The following is an 18895-nucleotide window of genomic DNA, read 5'->3' as shown; positions in this document are numbered from 1 at the left end:
GTGTAGAAAAGACCATTGATTATGCATGGATTATTTTCTTCAGTCATACTACTTTATATGGGTAGCAACACTGTCAGTGATGTCATCTTCTAAGACAACAGACCCGAATGTATAGGCATATTGTGCCAACTGAGCCCAAATCAATGACCTGAGTAATGCAATCATGGTGACACTATTATTCCTCATCTAAACCCTCCAAGCCCATAGAAAAATAATGCTAATCTGATGCATGTTCAAGAAATACGTTGTGTGGGAAAGAAGATCAAGCCTTTGTTTAATTTTATTTACATTCTAATTTGTACTTAGAGGAAACCCCCCAAAATTATCATTATGTGCATCGGACTATGTTGTTTTCTTTTTCAGGTTAAAATATTTATTAACAATGACACACTTTCTTGGATAAGAATAGTTTTAGCGAGGATATTTTCCAAAAACTTGAACTCCAAATGTGCATTCGCATAGCATACCAACATCTTTCCATAACTACTGGATCAGAATGATTTACAGCATTCCTGATAAAGGAGACATCGTTAGAATACGGGAAAATTTTAAAGACATGGCTTGTAGTTTCATCTCTGGTTGTTTTGTGATTCAATTGATTCACTCAGTTTACCTACCTTTATAATGGGCATAACATAGACTTAAGCAGATTTAAAATTTCTCAGTGTCTGAAAACGTAAACTCTTTGAACTGAAAAATGTGTCTTTAAATGGTGCGTAGGGAAGAGAGCCTGTGAGTCTTCTCACACGTTTAAAGCATACACTGGGCGCTTTCTGCAAAGTTGGAGAGGCTCAGCGTAGGAGTCAGGTCTTTGTCTTTGAAAGCAGCACATCCGGGTCACCCTAGAGCCAGGCAGAGGCCCCGCCCCTCCAGGGGTGGCTCCACGGGCGATAAGGACGTCCCTCAGCCTCGATGCGCCACGTCCTCCCCGCGCGCTGGAGGAGGGGCTTGAGCGGCTCGGTGCCTGAACCTGTTGGACTGCCACGAGGGTTCGAACCATGGCTGACAGCGGCCGGATTCCTCAGGCCCGGGCACTTCTGCAGCAGTGCCTGCACGCCCGCCTGCAAATACGCCCAGCCGAGGGGGACACCGAGACTCAATGGGTGGAGGTAACGCCAGCCCCGCCACTTCCGTTACATTCCGGCGCGCAGGGGCGGTACTTCCCCCGTTTTCTTGGTGATCTGTCCCCGCTCTCTACGTTTCCTAGCGCGGGCGGTACGTGGCCCTGGCACGTGCTGTAGGCGGTGCCGATTTCCGCTCGGCCCGCCCATCTTTTCTCTCAGCAGCCTGCCAGGCTCCGTCTGTCTCCTTGGTTCTGTTCCACGGACCCTGGAGCTTTCTGCCTTAGACCGTTCGGCCAGCGTAAGAGTGTGTCCCCTGTTCAGGACCGCGAGAATTTGAACTTCCTCTCACCTTCTGCCTCCCTGAGCTCGGTGCACTTGAGGCCTAATTGTATCAGATCTCTTGCTTCCAAAGAGCCAGGGCCTTGGCATGCCCTTCGCATTGGTCGGGCTACTGTTGGCTAGTGCTGGTCTGGTTGGAGCTTGTAGATTAGATTATTTGCAGACTTTCAAGTCACTTGTGCTCCAGTTCCCGTGGAATAACATTTTATGTTGCCTGCAGCTAGGCCTCAGCATAGAAATAAGATTTCCCATGAAACAATTCTTTTTTCAGGAGACTTAAAATTTTGACTTATTTCCAACTAGAAACAAAGACTACTACTGCTAATGTAATGTGTTATTGAACACTGTTCCTCCAAAGAATTTAAACCATTTACACTGATAGGATTTCCTTTTACTTGAATATTTGCCTTTAAAAGATTTATAAGCATATATATTCCTGTATTTCCCCTTTCCCCATTTCTTTCTCAAAAATTTATGTTTCTTATTTTTGTTACCCCCCCCCTTTTGACGTCTTGATTTCTCTGTGGAATTTTGTTCTTTTCATGTTTTCATATTTGCCAGCCTATCCAAATTGCTTTTTTTTTATGGCTAACTCCTGGGACTATAAATCCCAAACTGTTAATCATTTAGCTTTCTTCCATCTATTTTATCTTTTTATATCTTCATGCCACATCTCCTTATGCAAAATCAGATATTTTATTGCAGCCTTCCAAACTACCAGTTGTGTTGATAAACTTTTAAAGCTATTACAAAGCTTTCCCTCCCACTCCCACACACAGCTAAATACTAGGAAGAGCTGACAGGTAATTAGATAGTGAGAAAGTAATTTTTTTCCTTTCTCGAGCATCCCCTTTTCCTATTCTATTAAAAGTTACAATTTAAAGAAAATACTGTTTTAATTGTCAAAAGATTTGAAGATTAGTGTTCTCACTTTTATTCATTTAGACCTTTGCTGTCACAGGCTGATGTTCTTCTTCCTGAGAGCTGAACTTTTTAAAACTATGTTGAGAATTAACCTGTCATTTCCTACATATTTAAAATGTTTTATACCACGGGATGTCTGGGTGGCTCAGTTGGTTGCACCTCAGACTTTGGCTCAGGTTCCGATTTCAAGGTTCACAAGTTCAAGCCCCATGCCAGGCTCTGTGCTGATAGCTCAGAGCCTAGAGCCTTCTTCAGATTCTGTGTCCCCCTCTCTTTCTGCCCCTCCCCCTCTCACACTCAGTCTCTCTCTCTCTCTCTCAAAAATAAACAAACATTTAAAAAGTTTTATACCAAAAGAAACTACAAGAAAAGTGGTTTCTGACTTGAAATGGGGATTTTGTAGGTCACAACTTAAAATCTATTTTTGGAATAAACTAAAAGAAAATACCTTAATGAGATAATGTGGTGTCTATTTCTGCATATAATTAGATACTTAATAGAACTGGTGTCTATTTTTGTATGTACTTAGATACTTAATTCTGACATCGGGAGTGTCCAAATATGAATATGCCTGAGATTTTGTCTGGTACTAAAATAATCCCAGTGGAGAGACCTCTGACAGTGATACAAGTATCTGTATCATTCATCCTGTCTGCTCCTAATTGTGGGTGTGCTTTGGAGACCTTTGCTTGTTCCAGAAGCACATTTGCACTTAAAAATTGCTTATTTTCCAGGAAATCAGGTGTGAGTGCAAGCTGCATTTATGTTTATATAGAAGGCTATTTAGGTAACACAGAGCCTGTAAGATACAATTGAACTTAAATGCAAACAACAGATAAAGAGTCCCTATCGTGTACAAAATAGTCTGTAAAATGCTTTGGGAATTAAAATGTGAAATAAATTGTGCTTTAGCCCTTAAATTTATTTTTACTTACTCATTCAATAAACATTCATTTAGTTCTTACTGTGAAGTAGGCACCGTTTTAAGCACCTTACAAATATTAATTAATTTAGTCTTTATAATAGCTCTTGGAGTCAGCAAGGTTAAACTACAAAATAAACAATTTGATGATTCAGCGGCAAAATCAGGATCATTTATCAATTCTATTTTCTGCAATTGTAAGAGCTAATAAAGAAATATCCAAGTATTTATATAAAATTAAATTTTTAATATTCCTGATAACAGTCAGGACTTAATATCATAAATGCAGTTTCCAGTGCTTAATCACTGTGTTGATTTAAAGCATTAACAAAAAATAGTTGGACAGTTTCTTGGTAGTTTAATGAAGTAGATTGAGATCCTCATTTTTATTATCTGCAGGTAAATGGATTAGGAAGAAAAAAGAGTGATGACGTCAAAAGATATCAGTCATGCTGTTTATAAATCAGCCATATCTAATGTGAATTCATTTGTTGAATAAATGGGGCCCTGCAAACTAAACATTTCTAAGTGTCCCAACCTTAAGGGAGAGGAGACTGGGTCATAGTCATAATGACTTTGATTAGAAGTAAATGTTTGAGGGTACAACTTTTGGTCTTCACTGCTCTTGGATATATTTTTTAAACTTAATTTTTGAAAGAAATGATGATTGAGGTGATTGAATATTGGAAAAGATTTTGTTTTATCACACTTAAGAAATCAAATCTGTTGTAAAAACTTATTTCTCTTTCTTTGGGTTTAATCTCTATATAGCAGTTTTGAAATTTTATTCACTTACCTTTGTATCTCTGTATAGAAGTTTTTTTCTAATCTAAGTTTTCTCTGCTGATTTTTCATAGGTTCAGAGGGGATTAGTGATCTATGTGTGTTTTTTCAAGGGAGCTAATAAAGAACTTCTTCCCAAAATGGGTACGTATTTGATGTTTGTTTTTTAAGAGTGAAAATGAATAATGATAGATGAGCCAGAAGGGGCAAAAAACACAACCTTAAATTGTACTGGTAAGTTATAAATGAGTTGACTCTATGGTTGTTGGTTTTTTTTTTTTTTGCCTTTATTATTAGGTTATTTTTGCCTTTTCCAAAGTTTAAAGTAAGAAAATGTGGTGGAATTTTTTAAAAACCTCAGCACCATTTCACATGGCTTATAGTTTGGTTTGGAAGAGTGTACATACACACACACACACACACACACACACAGACAATACACTTGAGTTTCAGCCAGGGATACAAAAACTTGTTAAAAGCAGGGTGGCCACATAGGAAGAAGCAGATGCTTATTTCTTTTTTTTTTTTTTTTTTTTTTTTTTTTTTATTTATTTTTGGGACAGAGAGAGACAGAGCATGAACGGGGGAGGGACAGAGAAAGAGGGAGACACAGAATCGGAAACAGGCTCCAGGCTCTGAGCCATCAGCCCAGAGCCCGACGCGGGGCTCGAACTCACGGACCGTGAGATCGTGACCTGGCTGAAGTCGGCCGCTCAACCGACTGCGCCACCCAGGCGCCCCAACAGATGCTTATTTCTTAACAGTTTCCTGATCTCCCAGAGTCCCTGACAGGGGCATGTAGGTGACACTGTATGTGTAAGATGTGGTTCCCATCAAATCTGGACAGGTAGGACTTGCATCATTCTTATGGAAAAATTTAAATTAACCATTTATGTACTTTTTTTATAAAAAATGTATATAAATGTAAGGTTTTTCTGATCTTGAACAAAGCTCAGTGTCATCACAACCACACCTCCTCCAGGGACAGGAAAGCAAGGTCAGTGTTCAGGTACCTCTGAACAGGTATTTACCTGCCTGCAGTTTTCCAGTGTCCTGGATAGCCCATAGCACTGGACATTCCTTGTGATAATTACATAGGTTCAGATACATCACATCAAATCTTAAGACAGTATTTGATAAAATAATAACGTACCCAAAAAAGCCTGAACTAATGAAGCTATCCCTAAGGTCGGGGACAGGTTATATTCTCTTCATTAGTAAAGGACAGTACCCAGTTTGGATTAATAAGAAATATAGAGTATACAAATGGAAGTTGCAGCATGCAGAAATTAACCTGGAAGAGCTTCAAGTAGTGAAACTCAAGAGTAAATAGCCCAGTGAGGAACAGCTTAGGCAAAAGGCTGAAAGTTCCTAGAGGTAATTTTATACTGAGACATCAAACATGTTTGACAACTTTGTCAGAGGGTGAAAACTAGACTTAAAGTGAGGATGGAAAGCCAATAACTGATAGTTTGAAATTTGAATCTGGAAGATAATAGGGAGCTTTGCAGGGGTTAAAGAAAATGCAGGGTATCTGGCTTAGTCAGTCAGTGGAGCATGCAACTCTTGATCTCGGGGTGGTGAGTTCGAGGCTCATGTTGGATATAGAGATTACCTTAAAAAAAAGAGAGAGAGAGAGAGAGAGAAAATGAATTGAGGGCTCCTGTTACAGAGTAATTTTCTAGGACCTATTGCATGGGTATTGGACATGCTGTCCATTTTCCTAAGTTAATATATTGCCTGGAATTAAATCTTTATTAACTATAAGGAGTATAGTAGAAATATGTAAAAACAGCAAAAGAATTTTTGTCATTGTAACTTAAGATTGACTCCTAAAGTTGTTTCATACTTTCTTAAGTGACTCTTAATCATAATAAGATGAAATGAACCAACCAAATCCAAGCACATTTTGGTTTTTTGTGTTGTTTTTTTTTAAATGTTTATTTATTTTTGAGAGAGAGTGTGCACACAAGCAGGGGAGGGGTGGGGGTGGGCGGGGGCAGAGGATCTGAAACCGGTTCTGTGCTGACAGCAGCAAGCCTGATGCAGAGGTCGAACCCACAAACTGTGAGATCACGACCTGAGCCAAAGTTGTATGCTTAACCAACTGAGCCACACAGGAAACCCACATTCTGTTTTATAGTCAGTAAATCCTGTGTGCTTCCATATACCTCTGAGTTCTCTCTGAATACATGCATAAGGTTGTAGTAAATTAAAAACACTGAGGGAGGTCCACCTTAACTCTTTTAGTGGACAGTCTAAAACAAAACTTCATATATCATGATTCTCAGTAAAGAACTGTGAATCTAAGAATCACATTCTGCTGGTGTGAGTGATGAGCAAAAAGAGTCCATCTATTATTGATAGCATTAGCCTGTACTTCCCTCTATTCCAGGAGGCAAAGTAAGCCAATGTGATGGGATTCTCTTAAACCCCACCTCATACTTACTACATGGATTCAGATCTTTCTAATCAAATCATGTACCCCTTGGGAACATAACCAGTTATATCCACAGATTCTGAAATAACGTGGCTAACATAGAGATGTGCAGAATCTTTCTCAATTCATCTTCAGTATAATTGAACTGAGATCCAGGGACCTGTCAAAGCTTAACTTCCCATATACATCGTTAGAGATACTTGATTGATAACCTGTCTTCGGATCTTAGAGTTTCCAACATGCCATTAATTCATTGTCTCATTTTAATTCTACATACTGACATTCGTATTTGCATTATAATTACTTGTACTTACTGATATTTGTATACCAACAGCATTAATTGAATTCTTAGTTTTCGCCAGTAGAGGGAGGTGTGTGGAAGTATAATAAATTGTACTTAACCTCTCTGGCCTGTTATTCCAAAATTGTCTACTTAGTCTATCAGTAGCCTGAGGCCTGGATGACTGGGTAGAGATTTCCCTTGGAATGAAGTGCTCTGAAGAGTTAGTTTCCTTAGAAGCAATCAATAACGACCACTGTCCGTAGAGCAAAGTCCTATTGATAATAGAGAAAATTAGATGTATTTTAAAATAGATGTTAGTTGAAAATTGATAGTGCTTCTTGCATAGCTTAGGAATTCATTTGGGTATTCATCTTGGCAGGATTCTACCAGGTTAATTCCCTAATTCGTAGAGTGGGGCAACCATTCTGAATCCTTACTGATACTTACTACAAACCCTCCAAGACTTGAAACCATGGATACCCTATTAGAAAGCATACCTTTTCAAGCCTAATTACTGGGCAGGACTGTGAGATTTATATAGTTTCTTTTACCGCTCATCGTTTCTTTTACCGTTTATCCTCTGAGAAAGATTCTTTTTTTTTTTTAAATGTTTATTTTTTGAGAGAGAGCAAGTAAGAGAGGGGCAGAGAGAGAGGGAGTCAGAGAATCCCAAGCAGGCTTCTCCAGGGTCAACACAGAGCCTCGTGTGGGAATCGAGCTCACAAGCCGTGAGATCATGACCTGAGCTGAAATGAAGAGTCAGACGCTTAACCAACAGAACCACTCACGCACCCCAGGAATATTCTTTATAAGCAGAAGTTATTTATACCTTTTATAGAGTCAAGGAGACCCTTAGGCTATTTCTATTAGATATTTCTTTTATTTATTGTTTTGAGAATGGCTAATGTTGAGATGAAAAGGTTTTCTAAGATTAGATTTTTAGCTACTTATAGATATTTATGGCGTTTTTTTGGCAGTTCTTATTCACTATAAGAAGAATATAGTTTCATAATGCCATAAAAATAATACCATGTTTTCTTGTGTATGTATGAACTTAATGCCAATATACCTTTTGATTTACTTTTTCAATTGTGATAGTGAATTCCTGATGATTCTTGCCTTCACCTTTATGGGTGGTTACATGGGTTACATTTGTCAAATGATTAGACATGATAATAGTGCCTTGGAGGTTATGAAACTGCAAAATTATCTGGTTTATGATGAGAATAAACTGGAACCTTTGTCTCAGCTTAGAACTCTAGGCAATTAAGTTACACTAAGATTTCTATTTAATATTATTTGTTGTAAAGCAGAATTTTATGTGAGGAGGATTTATCATGACCTTTTCCAATGAGATTTACTTATGGAATATAAAGGAACAAAAAGGTAAAATCTGCTCATGTATCCCCCCGGGGCAACAATGTTTAAGGTTTCAGTATACAGTTAATTTTTAGTCTTTTCTGCCTGAATTTATCATTTAGATCTTGACTGCCCAGTTGGATTTAGAACATCATGCCATTTTTTGCTTGAAATTTGCCTTGTTTTTCATGCTTAGATCATTTAGCTTAGGGAAGCAGTTTTTTAAATCTGGATAGAGACTTTGGGTAAAAAGCATGAGCCGGCAAACTGGGTTTTAAACATGAGATGTGCTGACTGGATGATTGTTGGTTTTCTTCATGTTTGTTTCTCACTTCAAGATGTTTTCCCTTTCTTCCCCACCCAGTTAATACTCTGTTAAATGTGAAATTAAGTGAAACAGAAAATGGCAAGCACGTGTCTATATTGGATCTACCTGGCAATGTTCTTATCATCCCTCAAGCCACTCTTGGAGGGAGAGTAAAAGGAAGAAACATGCAGTATCACTCTAACTCTGGAAAAGAAGAAGGGTTAGAACTTTATTCCCAATTTGTGACTCTGTGTGAGAAAGAATTAGCTGCTAACAGCAAGTGTGCTGAAGCTGGGGTTGTGGTGGAACATGGTACTTACGGGAACAGGCAGGTGTTAAAGCTGGATACCAATGGACCATACACACACCTAATTGAATTTTGAAAAATTAAAAGTCAGTTTCTCCAGTTGTTTTCTAGTATAAAATGATTTTGACTGTATTTAGATTTTCTTCCTCTTCTTGAATACACAATCTGCAGCATTTTTAGACAAGAAAATCCTGGTTCCCACTCATAACTATGCAGCCTGATAATGGAACGACCTTGCCAAGTCACAAACTCGATCTCAGTCACCTTTCATTCTGCTTTCCCCTACACTTCCACTTGAAACTTGAAAAATGCTTTCTATTCATTTCATAGTCATTGTGGAAATGTTCTTAGAGAGCTGTATTTAAAAGTATTTTGTGGGGCGCCTGGGTGGCGCAGTCGGTTAAGCGTCCGACTTCAGCCAGGTCACGATCTCGCGGTCCGTGAGTTCGAGCCCCGCGTCAGGCTCTGGGCTGATGGCTCGGAGCCTGGAGCCTGTTTCCGATTCTGTGTCTCCCTCTCTCTCTGCTCCTCCCCCGTTCATGCTCTGTCTCTCTCTGTCCCAAAAATAAAAAACGTTGAAAAAAAAAAAAAAATTAAAAAAAAAATAAAAAAAGTATTTTGTAGTGAAGAATATTGTGTAATCTAGTAAGATATATTTCTTGTACCTTTAAATGTATGTAGTGTGTAATAAAAATAATTATTTTTATTAAAATTAGGTGAAATCCCACACAAACTAATTACAATTTTGTCAGTTAGGTTTTACTATTTCAGTTTTCCATATTTTGAATGGAACAATATGCCATTGACTATTCCTTTTAATAATATCTATGAAAGTGTAATATAGAAATGTTATTGTGCATTATGTTACTTTCTAAGGACATCTAAGTGCTTTAAATCATTTTAAGGCTCTTTAGTTGATACAAGAAAGTGTGAGGTTTAAAAATTGTTTTTATTTAATATACATATGGGTTAATACTTCAGTTTCTCAGTTTTTTACCAAAATAATGTATGTCTTATTTTCTGTCTTTGGTTTTTAAAAGTTACTGCTTTGTGAAATTAACGTTCATAAGAAGTCCTTTCTTATTTAATTATATTGCTGTAAAAGGAAGAAGAAGAAAAAGGGAAGCTTTCTACTGGAATTATTTGGAAACAAGTCAACTTGTTCCTTTCCATATTACTTACCTGACGATTTGGAGGCACTGTCATTTTTTCTGTTAGTGAATGTTTGTGCCCATCACCCCCCATTCATATGTTGAAGTCCCCCAACATGATGGTTTTGAAGATGGGGCTTTGGGAAGTAATTAGGGTTAATAGAGAAAATAAATTTCTGTTATTCAAGCCACTCAGTCTATGGTATTTTGTTAGGACATGAGCTGACAAAGACAGTGATAAAAGATAGACAGGTAATAAGGTAGATTTTTCAGTCAAGAGAGGAAGATATATAAGAAACTCAAAGAATAAATGGATCAGTAAAATATAATATTCAGGTTTTTCAAATGCCTCTGACTTGACTTAAAAAGGTATTTTAAAGAGCAAACATCAAATAATATTTCTAATTACCAAAAGATGAAATTAACTTGAATAAACATCTTAAGTAGCTTCTGAAGATCCCTTTATGTCATAATTTCTTTAGGTCTACCTTCCTAAAATACTTAAAGTTTTTGTTATCACAAAAAAACCTATTTCTCTATATCCTTCCTGTACTATTCTATTTTGGAACTTAAGAATCAATAATTGGCTTGGTAATGAGCTCATTGTCCTTAACTTTTGCTTTATTGATTCATGATACACTTATTAAAATGTAATAAACTATTCATAAACTTTCGAACTCCAATTTTCTCAGAGTTTCTCCAAGGAGGTGTATATGTCTTTTGAAAAATTATGTGTTACCTATTTTAAATCATTTTGATTTTGTGTGTAGGTGAAATGCTGACTCATAGCTCTAGATTGCTGTTTTATAGTTCAGGCAGTTTTGATTTTTTTTTTTTTTTTTAATTTGCTTGAGGTACTTGTGGAAAAGAGCAAATTCAACTACATGAAGGGTTATTAACCAAAAAGTGATGACCAACTTTCATTTCCAAGGAGGCTAGAACCAGAGAGTAAAGGCAGAAGAAATAGTGGATTTAAAAGTAACTATACCTTGGCTTTCTGTAGCTCTTCTGGCCCAGGGTGTTCAAAGAACCTTCAATAGGTACCTCTTTTTATCTTCCCAGTATATAACGACGATAGTGCTATAGAAAATAAGACAGTGCTTAAATAATTTACCCAAGATCACACAATAAGGGGGAATAATTTCCATCTTCCTAACTTCCTGTAGTGAGAATTATTTAAAAACTGAAATTGATAAAGGATTAGCATCTTCCACTGTGGATCATTTGAGAAAGAATAGCCAGTAAATTGGTTTACTTACTAAATTTGATGGTGGTAGGTTTGCACCTAATTTATATGCCTTCTGCCTGTTTTTTGAAGATTCTAGAATGTCTCAGAATGTCATTTCTAAGTGTTATTTTGTGTGCATTTAGAAACGTCATCGGTTCAGTTATAGAAAATACTGTATATAAGACACAGATGATCAATGAATGTGGTTTTAATATCTTAAATATACAAAGTAAAATCAAGCACACTTACTCAAGTAAAAAAAAGACATGCCATTTATGAATCATATCTGTATTGATGATGATTTATTGACTCCGTAACGAAAGAGCTGAATTTAACAAATATAAGGATCAAATATAGTAGAGTCCTATGCCACTTGTTTTGGAGAATAAGAATTCACATTGGTGTTTTAAGACAACAGTGACCTCTTGGCACAAAAACAGACACTCCAATCAATGAAACAGAAGAGAACCCAGAAATGGACCCACAAACATATGGCCAACTAATCTTTGACAAAGCAGGAAAGAATATCTAATGGAATAAAGACAGTCTCTTCAGCAAATGGTGCTGGGAAAACTGGACAGCAACATGCAGAAAAATGAACCTGGACCACTTTCTTAGACCATACACAAAAATAAATGGATGAAAATGGATGAAAAACCTAAATGTAAGACCGGAAACCATCAAAATCCTTGAGAAAGCAGGCAAAAATCTCTTTGACTTTGGCTGCAGCAACTTTTTTTTTTGTTGTTGTTTATTTATTTTTGAGAGACAGAGTACAAGTGGGGGAGAGCAGAGAGAGAGGGAGGGAGAGAGAGACAGAATCCAAAGCAGGCTCCAGGCTCTGAGCTGTCAGCACAGAGCCCGATGTGCGGCTTGAACTCACGAACAGTGAGATTATGACCTGAGCCGAAGTCGGATTGTTAACTGACTGAGCCAACCAGGCGCCCCTGGCCACAGCAACTTCTTACTCAACACGTCTCCCGAGGCAAGGGAAGCAAAAGCAAAAATGAACTATTGGGACCTTATCAAAGTAAACCTTCTGCACAGGGAAGGAAACCATCAGCAAAACTAAAAGGCAACCAACAGAAAGGGAGAAGATACTTGCTAACAATGTATCAGATAAAGGGTTAGTATCTAAGATTTATAGAGAACTTACCGAACTCAACACCCAAAAAACAAATAATCCCGTGAAGAAATGAGCAAAAGACATGAACAGACACTTCTCCAAAGAAGACATCCAGATGGTCAACAGGCACATGAAAAAATACTCAACATCACTCATCATCTGGGAAATACAAATCAAAACCACAATGAGATACCACCTTACACCTGTCAGAATGGCTAACATTAACAACTCAGGCAACAACAGATGTTGGTGAGGATGCTTTTTTTGCACTGCTGGTGGGAATGCAAACTGATGCAGCTACTTTGGAAAACAGTATGGAGGTTCCTCAAAAAATTAAAAATAGAACTACCCTATAACCCAGCAATTGCACTACTAGGTATTTATCCAAGGGATACAGGTATGCTGTTTCGAAGGGGCACATGCACCCGAATGTTTATAGCAACACTGTCGACAATAGCCAAAGTGTAGAAAGAGCCCAAATGTCCGTTGATGGATGAATGGATAAAGAAGGTGTGTTATATATATCCAGTGGAGTATTATTTGGCAATCAAAAAGAGTGAAATCTTGCCATTTGCAACTACGTGGATGGAACTGGAGGGCATTATGTTAAGCGAAATTAGTCAATCAGAGAGAGACAAATATCCTATGACTTCACTCATATGAGGACTTTAAGTTAGAAAACAGATGAACCTAAGGGAAGGGAAGCAAAAATAATATAACAACAGGGAAGGGGACAAAACAGAAGAGACTCTTAAATATAGAGAACAAACAGAGGGTTGCTGGAGGGATTGTGGGAGGGGGGATGGGCTAAATGGGTAAGGGGCATTGAGGAATCTAATCCTGAAATCATGGTGGCACCATATGCTAACTAACTTGGATGTAAATTAAAAAGTAAATAAACTATTTAAAAAAAAAAAAAGAACAGAGAAGAATAGTAATGAACCAGAAACATTTCCTGCCTTCAAAAGGATATGTGCCCACAAATAGGTAAAGGGGAAAAAAAAAAAAAAGACAACAGTGACCTGGGGCACCTGGTGGCTCAGTTGGTTAAGCATCTGACTTCGGCTCAGGCAGGTCATGCTCTCATGGTTCTCAAGTTTGAGCCCTGCATCAGGCTCTCTGCTGTCAGCAGAGTCTACTTCAGATGCCCCACCCCCCTCTCTCTGCCCCTTTCTGCTCACCCCCTGCTTGTGCACGCGCCAACACACAATCTCTCTCAAAAATAAACAAACATTAAAAAAAAAACATGACCTGTCCTCTTTTTACTATGTATGGTTAACATTACAGAAAGCTTGACTTGTTATACTTAAATGTATCTATTAGTAAGTTTACATTCCCCAACTTACTGAAATTAAAAAAAACAACAACTAGAAATGTCTTACATATTCATTTATTGAAATACTAGTTTCTGAAAGGAAAGATCCACGAGAAAAGTAACCTTTTCATCTGGAAGCCACACCTTGGTGACAACTTTAAATGTTTGATAGTCTCCTAGTTTTTCTCCCTTCTTCCTATTTCTCCTATTTCTAATCCTTGTTTGCAGACCATCTCCCAAGTTGATGATCCTAGAGCATTCTTTTCTCCATGATATTCCACAGTTCAGAAACTTTTTTTTTTAATAAAATTTATTTAATGTTTATTTTTGAGAGAGAGAGAGAGAGAGAGAGAGAGAGACAGTGTGAGCAGGGAAGGGTCAGAGAGAGAGGGAGACACAGAATCTGAAGCAGGCTCCAGGCTCCAAGCTGTCAGCACAGAGCCTGACATGGGGCTTGAACTCACGAACTGTGAGACCATGACCTGAGTTGAGTCAACACTTAACCAACTGAGCCACCCAGGCACCCCAGAAACTTTTTTATTGTTTATTTTAACCCCAGAATAGTTAACATACAATGTTATATTACCATTCAGGAACTTTTATAACCTTTTATCTACAGATCAAAGTCTAAACTTCTGGAGCGGGAATGTTCTCCATACTTGAAAGGGGCGAATGAAATCAGGCAAGGAGAACTGTAGAGAGGACCAATGTCGGAATCTTGGGGAAACATAAAGAGCAAACAAATGAGAGGCTAGAGGACACTATAGAGGTCAGAAATGCAGAGGGAACCCCAAAGATGTTAATAGAAGATAATTTTCAAGATGTAAACAGTGGCAAAGTCAGTACTACATACTAAGAAAGTGGATAATGTAAAGACTGAGGAAAGACCTCTAGGCCTAGCAGTTAGGTGTTTTCAACCTTCTGGGAAATTGGAGTAAATCTTACAAGAGTTAGTAGAAATAGAAAAAGATTCTTAAACTTTTTTCTTGGGCAGAGTATCTCAAAGTGTACCAGTGTTCCAGGAATCACCTGGAGCCTATGATTTTAACAAAATGCAGTTTTCTAGGACCATGCCAAACATCCTGAGTTAGAGGAGTTAGAATCTATCTACTCACCAGTACCCCCCAGGGGATTCTTGTGTACCCTGGTATCCCAGAACCACCATTGCTCAGAGTGAAGCCCAGACTTCCAAGGCTGCTTTCACAGATTTGTACTCTGGCTCCCTTTCTCCCACGACTCCTGACAGAAATTTTCCAGTTAACTCTGTATTTTTCTTAGATCATGCCTGTACCTAAGTTGCTCTCTGCTCTCCTAAATCCGTCATCGTTCAATATTTAGTTGAAGGCAATCTCTTCTGACCCCAGAGTAATTTGCCCTGCCTCTACCTTCCTCAGCATTCATTTGTGGTTGTCTCGTTCTTGACATTCGTGATGTGTCTTAAGAGACTGAGTACTTTGGCCTTAAATTTTTTATATTTCATGTGTTTTAACGGCAAGAATATAAATAACATTGGGCAGAGACAATATAATAGTGAGCACACATAATATAGTATAATTTTTTTAATCTCCCACAGTATTTCCAAAGCACTGTGTATGTTGTCCATGATCATAATTCTCAGTAAATATTATATAAATTAACATGAAGATATGTCAGTAGCCAGAATACCCTTGATTTTGGATCAGTAATACCAGTACATCAGACATAGATTTCTTTGCTACTGAGGAATAAAAAGAGGTTGGAATGTACAGGAAGTGAGTTTAATATAGCTACGCCTTGCTTCAATACAATAGATAACACCATTAGAAAAGGTAGAGACAAGGTGAAACAGACTGAGATTCAATACAATTGTGAGAATTGCTGTTTCTATTGTATTACTTTATTACATCAGAGCAGTCACTTTATGTTTTCTTAAGGTTCTCTATAGATAGTGTAACTATTTACATAATAGCCCTGTATCTAAAAAACGTGTGCAAAAATCAAGCCTGTCTAAAAACACAGAAGGGAACAACTATTTCATTTAGGAAAACCAGTATCTGAGTCCTTCGTAAAACAAATTTCTTGTGAAGCAAAAAAATATCTTTACTTATAAATATGAATTTCGAAGCATCAAGCTGTATTAAAACCCTTCTATATTACAAAATAAAGCAGTTCTGTGGGATGCATCACAAATAGCCAACTTCGTGATAAATATGACCCTAATTCTTTTTACTGGACTTTTCCATAGGAATGAATTCTTTTGCACTGGGTTAGCCGCATTTTTTCTCTTAAGCTTAATAAAGTTTGACCTATTACATCAGCTTTTCTTCCAAATGTGAGAAGAATTTATGTAGAGAATTCACCACACCCTATGTAACAGTGTCTGAGAACCATTAGCTATAAACAGTGGGGTTGGCAAAGAAATTGTGGACTTTTTTAAAGGGGAGGAGGAATTAGAGTTTTTTAGGGAACATCTGACCATGCTAGCAAAAATGCCATCCTTGGCTCCAACTTAGATTATTTACTTAGCTTTGTTCTCCCATAGATAAACTAAAGTACACTTTCTTTTTCTTTTTCTTTTTAAAATTTGTTTATTTTGAGAGAGACGGAGAGCACAAGATGGGGAGAGGCAGAGAGAGAGGGAGAATCCCAAGCACGTTCCACACCCGAACCGTCAGTGCACAGAGCGTGACTTCGGGGGTCAAACTCAAGGAACCATGAGGTTGCAACCTGAGCCGAAATCAAGAGTCAGATGCTTTACTGACTGAGCCATCCAGGCTCCCCAAGTACATTTTCTACTCAAGGCATTCTTTTAATTCACTTTGCAGCCAAGGTAAGTATCCTTATGAGTGGATATGATTATCTTCAAAGTTTAGTTTGCTCAGTGCCTGGATTAATTTATTTCCTCATTACATTCAAGTGTTCCTCATGGCTTTGATTTCTTTTCATAGTGTGCATACTTGCCTTTTTGAAGCCAGCCGTTGAAAAGTTTCTGTTAACATTTGCTTAATTAATATTGCATCATGGTTAGTTGCTCTCTACTTAAAGGTTGTATTCTTTAGAATCTGTGGACCAGTAGTTGAGCTGAGAGCTGTGTGAAATATAAATTGTTTAAGATATGACCCTTAATACCAAGGAATTTACCACATAGTAAGGGACATGATAAACACAGATATACTCAGATATAAACACATGATACACACAGATATGTGATCAGTGATATCTGGACGATGCTATCTATGAACTGTGGAATGCCAGCAGATAGAGGAGAAACTTCTGGCTGGAGTGGTGAATCTCTGTTGTTAAAAAAGGCATGGCAACTTGAGCTATCCCTTGAAGAATGGGTAGAATTTCTATAGGCACAAGGGGTGGAGGAGTGAGCATTTCAAACTCTGTCCAGACTAAAAGATAATAAACTTCCATTGGAGGCTTTTAAAGAGGAGTGACATAATTAAAAAAATTCTTAATTTTTTTTAGGTTTATATATTTATTCTGGGAGAGAGAGCATCTGAGCAGAGGAGAGACAGAGACAGAGAGAGAGAGAGAGAGAGAATCCCAAGAAGGCTCTGCACTGACAGTGCATAGCCCAATGCGGGACTCAAGCTCACAACCCCATGAGATCATGACCTGAGTTGAGATCAAGAGTCAGACACTCTACCGACTGAGCCACCCAGGTGCCCCCATAATTAAAACAATTTTAAGGAAGATAAACCTGGCAGTGGTACATAAGGATTTCAAAGAGAAGAAAATTTGGTGGCAGAAAGACTTTTTTTTTTTTTAGTAAGGAGACAGGAGATTAGGGCTCACTTATAACACGATAGTGGCTGTAAATGTGGAAATAAACATAACTGGAGATATTGAAAGGTGTTTGAAAACAAACACATTTCAAGGCAGCTGACTAGTCATGGCAGGGCTAAAGAGAGGAATCAAAAATTACTCTAAAATCTCATGTGTGAATTACTAGAGAATATGAATTCGGATTTTGATATGTTGAGTTTGGGACACCTGAAGTTTATCCAAGTGGAAATGCCAAACAGATTTCTTTCTTAGGGCAGAGAGAGTACAGATTTGGAAGTCTTATTTATGAAAGTGATAGTTGAAGCCCCAGAAATAGACAAAATTTAATCATCCAATATTCACTGAGTGCCTACTCTGGTAAGTATAAGAAGTACATTAAAACAGAAAAGGGTAATTTCAATCCTTATGGAGATTATAACAACTGGTGTGTTAAGATAGTTCACTGGAACACAGAGGAACTGGAGGTGCTAAAAGAGAGAGATAAAAACAGTACTGTGAAAGTTTGGAGATGGAAGAGATTTCATCTAGTTAGGGGAGCACTAACATTTCAGTGTAATTTCTCAAGATTAAGAGATATGAGAGTGAGGATGTAGAGAATAACCAACAACCTGAGTTTCAACCAGAATTAGGGCAACAGATGGAAAAGGAAAAATTGACAAAGGAAAGAAAGATCAGACTGCTATAGGTAGGTGTACAAAGTGGGAAATATAAGTGGAAACACCAGTATCCTGGAAGTTAAGGTTTCAAGAATTGGGGAAGTGGGTACAAACATATGGAAAGTTTAAAGTATTATATAATTAACACCCATATTCCCACCACCTAGATTCTGCAGTTAGCATCTTGCTATGTTAGCTTTAATACCTATCTATCCATACATCCTTTTTTTTTTTTTTTTGCCAAGGGTTTATTTCTTTTCTTTCCTCGCTTTTTGCCTCTACTGGTTAGCTTCTCCCCTCAGAAGCCCAGGTTGAGTGTGAGCCTGCTATATGCCTAAATTCACTATACTTACTTTATGGCAAAACCTCTTCTGTCTTTAAAGAAAGATCCCAAATGATGGTTCATGGGAGAAATTATATTCCCACCCTTCAAGTTAGTTTAGCTAAATATCCCTGGAAGTCCTCCTGAGAATAGAGTAGCTATTTCTAAATGACTCCAGGATTTGTCTAGCTTTCTAGCAGTTTATCAAAAAAATGGTTTGAGGAAGACCTTAATTAGAATTGCTAGGAAAACTTGTTAAAAATGAAAATTCCTGCATCTCACCTTGGAACTACTGAACCAGGATTTCTAATATGAGGCCTGGGAATCTGCATTTTAACAGTCACTTTGACCCACCTGTGACTCTTATACAGACTAGCACCGGAGAATTTTTTAGTGGTAATATCTCCAAACCAAGAGCCAAGAGGCTTTTCCGTTGCAGTCTCAGCTTTCCCACGGACTGTATGTGTTACACTACCCTAGGGTAACTCAATCCCTCTAGGACTTATCATGAAAGGGAAGGAATTGTTCTTGATCTAAGATTCTTGATCTCTTGATCCTAAGATTCTGTTCAGCACTACCATTTTGTGGAACTCTT

General features: G+C 37.8%; 1 protein-coding gene across 1 annotated transcript; it reads left to right on the top strand.

Annotated features, from left to right (window-relative positions):
- The first annotated feature begins 869 nt into the window (after positions 1–869).
- DTD2 (D-aminoacyl-tRNA deacylase 2) lies at positions 870–9147 on the top strand. The gene is made up of 3 exons (XM_042942930.1): positions 870–1109; positions 4107–4176; positions 8479–9147. The coding sequence occupies exons 1-3, from the start codon at positions 999–1001 to the stop codon at positions 8802–8804; spliced, it is 507 nt and encodes a 168-aa protein (XP_042798864.1). The 5' UTR covers positions 870–998; the 3' UTR covers positions 8805–9147.
- Positions 9148–18895: the final 9748 nt, after the last annotated feature.

This window comes from Panthera leo, chromosome B3, assembly GCF_018350215.1.
Source record: "Panthera leo isolate Ple1 chromosome B3, P.leo_Ple1_pat1.1, whole genome shotgun sequence".
Taxonomy (NCBI): domain Eukaryota; kingdom Metazoa; phylum Chordata; class Mammalia; order Carnivora; family Felidae; genus Panthera; species Panthera leo.
This window is presented reverse-complemented; position numbering and strand designations above follow the sequence as displayed.

Bases quoted from the DNA above. Each gene is read 5' to 3' on its own strand.
- DTD2 (XM_042942930.1), top strand. From the start codon at position 999: ATGGCTGACAGCGGCCGGATTCCTCAGGCCCGGGCACTTCTGCAGCAG. The intron at 1,110-4,106 runs GTAACGCCAGCC...GATTTTTCATAG, and splicing joins CCGAGACTCAATGGGTGGAG to GTTCAGAGGGGATTAGTGAT. The intron at 4,177-8,478 runs GTACGTATTTGA...TTCCCCACCCAG, and splicing joins AGAACTTCTTCCCAAAATGG to TTAATACTCTGTTAAATGTG.